Source organism: Salvia miltiorrhiza, chromosome 4 (genome assembly GCF_028751815.1).
Source record: "Salvia miltiorrhiza cultivar Shanhuang (shh) chromosome 4, IMPLAD_Smil_shh, whole genome shotgun sequence".
In the NCBI taxonomy this organism is placed as follows: Eukaryota; Viridiplantae; Streptophyta; class Magnoliopsida; order Lamiales; family Lamiaceae; genus Salvia; species Salvia miltiorrhiza.
In genome coordinates this window covers 53332632-53341134 of record NC_080390.1, presented here as the reverse complement: position 1 = coordinate 53341134, position 8503 = coordinate 53332632, and the positions used below count along the sequence as shown (strand labels likewise).

Below are 8503 nucleotides of genomic sequence, written 5' to 3'. Positions count from 1 at the left end.
TTTTTAACATCTTATGCATAATTCCACATAGGGTACGTGAAGATCATAAAATAAAAAAAACAAAAATATAATATAATATAAGATCGAGAACGATGACGAAGCTAATCCAATAAAATGACAAACACCATTTTCTTTGCGCACTTTTATGACTAATTGAGCAGCTCTTTTTCTTCCCTTGCAATTGCATCATGAGCTTGAGCACCAATTTTGATAACGGATTGATTTGTTATCCACGACCACATGCACATATATAAATTAAGATTACCAATTCAGACTATCTTTTCATATATATAAGCTAGTGTTTAATAAAAAAGTGAATTAAAAATAAAATGAAAGAGAGAGTAATGTGATTAAGAAAAATAAGGTGTAATTAATAATTTTTTAATTTATTCTAAAAATGGAAATGACTCAACTTCATTGAAATGATCCAAAAAAAAATACGACTCAATTTCATTGGGACGGAGCGAGAGTGCACGTAAGCTCGATGATTCTAAAATGATGAGATATAAAAGAGAGAGAAAAATATTAACAAAAAAGCACAAGTATAAATAACATAAAGTGTAGCAAAAAGATATGCACGGGGTTAGTCGGTCCCCGCCATGTGTGAATTGTTACAAGCCAATAAATTATTGGTGTTACTTACATTCTTTTATAAATTACAAATCAATTGAATATATATATAATTAGTGACAAATAAAAAAGGCTATGACCCTAACCAAAGTTTCCCGGCTAGACCAAGTCTAGCCCACCGCCGCCGCCGCCTCCGCCGCCGATGAAGCTGCAGTCGGACGAGGTGGTGGAGATAGTGATCATCTCATTCAAATCCGTAACACTATCTTGCAATGTCATCAATAGTTGCGATGTGGTGAAGCTCATAGTCGGCCTACTCCTAGGCACAACGGGGACCTCCGCGTCCCCTACTAGCATTTGCACCACGCCCCTCGCGCTCGGCCTAAAAATCGGGTCCGGGTGCGAGCAGGCGAGCCCGACTCGCAGCACCCGAGCCACGACGTCCTCGTCGTATTCCTTCTTGAGACGCGGATCCACCGCGTCCATCAACCGCCCATCCTGATGCAAGCTCCACACCCACTCCACCAAATTGCCGCCCCTCCCGTCCGAGTCCTTCTCGATCGGCCTCCGCCCCGTCGCCACCTCTAGGGCCACGGCCCCGTAGCTGAACACGTCGGTCTTGTCCGTGGCCCGGCCCGTGATCAGGTACTCCGGGGCCAAGTAGCCCATGGTCCCGGCCGCGGCCGTGGCGTCGGGGGATTTGTCGTGCGCCACTTGCCGAGCCAAACCGAAATCGCCTAATCTCGCGTTGAATCCTTGGTCCAACATAATGTTGCTACTCTTGATGTCGCGATGAATCACTTGATTCTCGCATTCTTGATGCAGATAAGCTAAGGCCGAAGCTACTCCAATCAAAATCTTGTGACGATTAGGCCACGTCAGCACGAATCTCGACTCGAATAAAGCTTTATCCAAACTCCCATTGGACATTAGATCATAGACTAATAATATTTCTCCCTTCTCGTGGCACCACCCTTGTAGCCTAACCAGATTCCTATGCCTAAGTGTTCCGATTATCGATAACTCGGACAAGAACTCGGTCTTCCCCTGCCCGGTGTGGCTGCACCGCTTCACCGCCACGACGTCGCCGCTCACCGCCAAAATGCCCTTATAAACCGTTCCGAACGCGCCGTTGCCGATGATCCGGTCGGAATCGAAGCCTTTGGTGGCGAGCTTTAGGTCCTTGTAGCTGAATTCCTTGGGCATTTTGATCACATCCGAGGCAAAATTCTCCGTTTTCTTCTCTTTCTTGAATTTCTTGTTGTAGGCCCATATGAAAGCGATGGCACAAAATGCCAAGAAAAACGCCCCCGCGGTTGCGACCCCGGCCACCGCGCCGCGGCCGCTCTTGCACAACGAGTTGTGGCATTTCCCCGTGGCTTTCGCCGTCGTCGAGTTATGAACCTCCGCCGCCGGGGCGGCGGATGGTGGCGCCGGGATGGATGTCTCCGGCATCAGGGGAAACTCCGGCGGCGGTGATGGATTTTCCGGCGGCGGCGCCGCCGGGTCATGACTCGGGTCGTCTTCGAACGAGGAGCGGAAGCTCCACCACTCAATGGTGTGAACCTCCGTGCTCCCCTGAGTCGACCCGGAGAACCCGACGAACACCGAGTCACTCGGCATCAACTCGCCGAGATCGAGTTCCGCCGATATCACTGCCTCCTTGGGCTTCACGTTGGACAACGAGACGTAAACCTTAACTGACCGAGTTGACCCGGAGTAGTCGACCCACGAGTTGATCAAATCGCCGCTCGTCAACTCGACGCCGACCGATTCCAAATCGGCGGACCGAGTCGACACCATCGAGTTGACATCCAATCCGGCGTGGTTGCCGTTGATGTCCTTGAACTCGACGTCCATCAGAGTGTCGAACTCCACAGCGACGACGCCGCTCGGCTCGCCGGCATCGGTCATGATCCCCAGGAATCCGTCGGCGTCGCCGACGGAGTCGCCGTCGGGGGAGATGACGAAGGCGAGGCCGCCGCCAATGGATGAGGGGTTTATGTTGTGGATGGAGAAGGAAAAGAATGTGGAGAAGCTCGCCGTGAGCTGCGACCCCGGCTGCCGGAATCTGATGGGGTTGGCGTAGATGAGCCTTCCGGCGCCGGAGCTCGGGACACCGAGGTCGCGAGTGAGGCGCACGCTGCCGTTGGTCCAGTGGGCCTCGCCGAGGAGCTTCACGCGGGAGAATGTCAGCGTGCCGAAGTCGAATTCCGTCGCCGTCGCGACGCCGCCGGAGAGAAAGAGAAGTAGAACGACGGAGGCCAATGGGAATCCGACGGGAAATGACGCCATGCCTAGAAATTAGAGTAGTGCATTGTGCTTGATTTTACTATTGTTTGGGTATTTTTTTTTTTTGTTTAATTATTTGTTGTGGGATAAAATCAAGATTGAGAGATAGAGAGAGAGAGAGAGAGAATCCGAGTATGAAGTGAGGAGAGGATAGAAGAAGGAGAGGGAAGGTGAAGGCTACGTGTCGAATTAACGGTAATAAAAAGGAAATTTGGTGTTCCACGCTGTAGCTTGTTTTCTAGTTGCGGCTGCTGGTTTTAGTTTTCTCCTATGTGTTTTATAATAAAAACAAAAATACGTAAATCCATTTCCAAATTATTGGTAGGAAAAATTGAAATCTATGGAGACTATCTAATTCCAGTTTTCAAATCAATTCAGTTTTGTCCGAAAAATACCTATAGATGAATTTATTACACATATGCTTACACAGTTTTACGTGTAAGAGTGTGTGTGTGTGTGTTTGTTCACATGTATGTACTGTTTATAATTTGTAAATACTGTGTCAGAGTCGGCTAAATCAGATTTGCATATTTTCTTGATTAAAGTCATATGCGATTATTATGTAGTCTCTTCCTTCCATTTAATTTGATTTGTGTGTTTCTTCAATTGTTCTATTAAATATGGATTAATATATTTTTATATTACTCTCTTTAACAATCGTAACAAAAAGAAAGAGGTTAAAGTGAAAGATGAAGGATGAAATGAAATGTTTTATGTAAAGAAATTGCTATTATTAAATTTATGGTATACATTAGAGAATTTTATTCTATTTTTTTGAGCGAAGGATGAATGAAATGTTGTGTGAACTTACGAGGGAATATGAAACCGATCGAGTAATCACAGAATTTAAGACATCAATAAAATAAAAGTGAAGTTTTTTTTGACATTTTTACAAAATTCACACCTCGATTTGCAAATGTACAACACTTTTTTCCTTTTGTCTTAAACGAGGAACATGTAAACGCCACATTAGTTGGGCCCCACTCAACAATTATACTCTACTGACAATATCTTTTTTATAATTTAAGTATTTTAATGCAATATGTGTGACTATTTAAGATAATACAGTTTAATTCTTAGCCGTATTACATTGAACTTGGCTTAAGGAATAGAGCGTTATATGCTTGTTAAGTAATTTAATGTTAAATAAAAAGTTAAAGAGAAATAAATTTTAGCTTCAATGCTAGACTAGAGTTCATTTAGCCATTTTCCTATTTATTTAATTCTTTGAACTCTTTATGGATGCACTAATTTTCGTGGATGATTTTCATTTAGGGCATAGGGGTTATAAGCTTAGATAAACTAATAATATGGTCTTAAATGAGTATTTGGTAGTCCATATTACTAATATGGGCGGCCCGTAATATATGCAAGGCCCGAGATTAATACACTGTTACTCCTTGATATTCCTTGATATGTAATCTCATCATTTTGGTGGGATAAGTTATCTCAAGGCCAAGATAACTTTTTCTTTCTCCATGTTACCCTTCAAAAATAAATTAATATGTATAATTTTTTAAATAGGATAGGGATAAAATTGGAAGTTCATAAGTTAATCTTGAGTTTAAGATAGAGTACCAAACAACCATTCCTTGATATCCATATTTTTATCTTATCTACCAAACACAAGGTATATATTAATAATCACCTCTTATATATATTATTTATCTTTACATTATTTATCTTGCCATAACTTAACAAACCTATCAAACGAGTCCTTAGGAAAATATCAGCTTATTTTATTATAGAAAAAATCAATACTAGTATTTAAGCGTTATAAAATTAACAATTCCTCTATTCTAATTATATAAATTGATTGAATTTTATATTTTATAAGAAAGTCATTGGAAAATAAATTTATATAAATACCTTCTTAATATGCTCATATTTATTCTTGCTAATTAATTAATGTTAGGATTGATCAAAAAATTAAATATGAGCATGTTAGTAGATAAATCACATTTCTATAAAACTAACCTATATATAAGTATATAAGAGACATTGAAAAAAGAAGTAAGTCTATATAATTGGGACAGACTAGTCAACTTTTTAGATTTTAGATGAGACTTTATTTTAATTAATAGGAGCCAAGATAGTTTAAGAAAGCCAAGGACATTTAAGATCCTTAATTTAAGCTTTACTAGTAGTGTGGATTTTAATTGAACCGGATTTTATAGTTGTGTTTGTTGTAACATAGGACATATATACGAGAATATAAATATATAGCTAGCTATAAAATGATTAATGTCTAAGATTATAAATTTTAGTTTTAAGTTCGTCGCAGTATAATTTTTAAATTTACTTATGTAATTGTTAATTTGATATATTTAAGCTATATTTTTACTGATAACATTTTGTACCAAGCTTTATTTGTGCTTTAACTGCAGTTGTACCTTAAGAAAATTATAACACAATACCAAAAGTTTTTATTTTGTTTAAGTGAATTAATATAAAGTTACTTTTTGTGATAATTCGAATCTTTAATTTAGTGATTGAAAAACAAATATTTTATTACAAAGCTACTTCGTTATCAACATGAAACCCAAAGTTCAAAATGTTCTTTTTCATCTTTTCTTTTGTTTTGGCGAAAGATATATGAAGAAAATAAATAGACAAGTAACAAAACGGAGCCAACAGTTGCGACCCTTTTTTAATGCTTTGTTGGTTAATATATAAAGTAATAAAGTTTGATAGACATATGATGGGGAAAAGCATAATTCTAGAAACAAATGTAGTCTATATAGTCAGAGATGTAAATATGTTGTGAAATGGTAAATATATATGTTGAAATGATGTAAATATGTTGTGAAATTGTATTATGTAAAATTTAACCGGAATTTAAAGTGTTAATAGTGTAAGGGAGCATAACTTGCAACTTGCTCGAAATCTAAAGAATATTGTAAATCAGAGAAGAAAATATAATAATAACAAAATGAACAAATAGACCTTATTTCAATTAATATTTTAACATTATTTAAATATTTAAGCATAGAATAAAACTGCTCGCCTTCGAAAGCTAATATTTTTGGTATCTAATTTAAATAGTAGTAGTATCTAATGCCTACTCTCTCCTTTCTCCGTCCCATTTAACAAGGTCCATTTGTTATTTTGGGTTGTCTCATTACGAATAACTTATTCTAAAAAAAGGAAACTATTTTATCTTATAAAAAATTGTGAGTTCAATCACTTTTATTCTTTAATTACTTTTTTTTTAATAATTGTGCCCAAAAAATAAGAAGTTATATGTAGTGGGACAGACTGGGTATCTCGTATCTAATAGTATCACAATTAAAATGTCAAGAAACACATTTTTCGTGAAAGAAAATTTATGTATCACATGTAATATGGAGCTAGAAATCGAATTGACATTACAGGATTGCCATAGATTTTCTGAAGCCAAAAATAATAATTTCCGATATTTTTGTGACACGCTAAAAAGTTGCATTTAAATGTTGGAATATATTCGAGTGGCTTATTAATTGAAAGAGGAGAAATTTCCATTACCCAAGCCTCATAAACTTCAAATTATTAGATTTGTCATATTATTAGCTGATTATTATAAACGATTATCTATATATATTCTCTTTGATTACTAACTAATTTTGCATATCGGAAATTTATATTCTCTTCATTCCGCAATAATAATGTTATATTAGTTCTAAAATTATGTTACTTTTCTTCATTAATGTACATTAAATTTTTATTTCTTAATCTACTCATGCTTAATTTTTTTAATTAACAATACTAAATTTAGGATGAATCACCTTGAACTCCATAATCACTCCATATAAACTAGGTTTGGGGTTAATGATTTAATGTGTAATTGGCACGCTAGGGATTTGTAATTCTATACTTTAATTTGAGAACTGAGCCACGTGGTTGCTTACACATAAATTATTGTATCATATCTTTTGATATTATATTAAAAGTAATAATGTTATCTTCATTATAATGCTCTCCCTCTTTGGCCGATTAAAGAAGTGAATATATATGTCGGCACATAAATTAAAAATATGGTCCCAAGAGATCACATGAAATTTTATACATGTAAAATATTTTAGTTTTTTTGTTACAATTCACATTCACCCACATGTAAATATATAGGGTGTTTCGTACTCCCATCTACTAATTGAAGGAAAAACGTCTTACCAATTAAATCACGTATTGTTGCCACGTGTGAAAATCAATTAATACATCAATTAAGGAATTTAGGACAAATATCGACTAAAAGAACCAAAATGTCAACGATTTTTTCCTATGGGCCCAAAAACATGAGCAAAAAACATAATGTCCTGTTGGCCTCTAATGAATGAAGATTAAGTCCACTTTATTCTAGTTGGGTTTAAATAATGTTTTGGCAATAATATATGTTTAGGCCTTGTCAAAAAAAATATATGTTTAGGCTATATACTGAACAATAAGACTAAACTACAAATTCTAAATATCACAAATGCACAATAATTATGTACGATTTCACAAATAACAACATGAATAACGAAGAATGTAATGTGAATTTTTTTGGGGATGGGGATCTCTGAATGAAATGTGAGAGATTTTCGAGATTGAATATTCAAATAGCCAAGAATCAAAATATTTAACTTTTTTTTTAATCATTAATTAACTATAGATTGTCCGATCTTATTCAATACAAGGTGGCAATTAGTTCTCATCTATAAGGTAATAATCCTAGTTATAACTCAACCTTATATAGTTATATACATATTGATTTTTAATTACTGCGAAGAGAAGTTACTAATAATAATAATAATAATTCCAAGTGCGATGTTTTGCTGGTTATGGAAATTATACTATTTGCACAATATTATCCATGTCACCTTCCGACACTTGGTATCTCGAATGTTGTTGCAAACGATCGAGGGACAAATCTCGTACTCCCTCCGTCCGCCAAGATTATGTAAAAATTACTATATTTGGCGTCCGCCAAGATTATGTCACTTTCCTTTTATGGAAATGGTCCCATCATCCTCTTTAATATTTTATCCTTACTAACACTCTTTATTTACAAAAAACTCACTCAAAATTCAATCTCAACCACACATTTCATAAAGTGGTGGGACCCTTTCTCCACTACATCAAAATCATCACCAATTTTATTAAAACCCGTGCCCAAGCAATTTTACATAATTTTGGCGGACGGAAGGAGTATATTTTATCAGGTGTAGCATCTACAACAGACGGTCGAGTCGGCCATCAAAATTCTTGGTGGATGGCGGCTGCGACTGTCCGAGCCCAATCCTTCAAATGCTTCTTCACCTTATCCGAATCATTACAAACTCTCGAAATCCTTAAACTTAGTACCAACGGAGAATCTGGCATTCTCACAAGCCACGACTCTGACAAATATGGCTTCAAGATTCCCCTTTTGTCTTGAGATTTTATCCGCCGCAATCCAGGGATCAAGCTGATCACATGGCTGCTTAAGTTGTGTTCCTTGAAAACAAACCCTAAATCCATGAACCCTTTTACTTCTTGAAGCTCGAGATCCACTGAGCCCGGCAATATTCTTGATTGCTTTTTGAGTGATGCTGGTGAAGATGAATGAGACCTAGTTTCCCTCGAAACCAGATATAACTTTGTTGCTCTATCCTGATCAGCTGTAGCGGTAGTTTCTTCAACATGA

The 8503-nt window shown here is 37.0% G+C and overlaps 2 protein-coding genes across 2 annotated transcripts in view; both read right to left on the bottom strand.

Moving 5' to 3' along the window:
* Window positions 1-525: 525 nt before the first annotated feature.
* On the bottom strand, window positions 526-3172 carry LOC131020572 (L-type lectin-domain containing receptor kinase VIII.1-like). Its single transcript, XM_057949486.1, has one exon. The coding sequence runs from the start codon at window positions 2863-2865 to the stop codon at window positions 730-732; it is 2136 nt and encodes a 711-aa protein (XP_057805469.1). The 5' UTR covers window positions 2866-3172; the 3' UTR covers window positions 526-729.
* Window positions 3173-8030: 4858 nt separating this feature from the next.
* The window catches only part of LOC131020570 (uncharacterized), an 864-nt gene continuing 391 nt past the window's right edge, over window positions 8031-8503 (bottom strand). The window contains exon 2 of the mRNA XM_057949485.1: window positions 8031-8503. This exon is cut by the window's right edge and continues 26 nt beyond it. Coding sequence (XP_057805468.1) covers window positions 8074-8503 — 430 coding nt within the window. The 3' untranslated portion in view covers window positions 8031-8073.

What these genes read in the sequence shown, in the direction of transcription:
- LOC131020572 (XM_057949486.1), bottom strand. Translation starts at nt 2,865, where the DNA reads ATGGCGTCATTTCCCGTCGGATTCCCATTGGCCTCCGTCGTTCTACTT.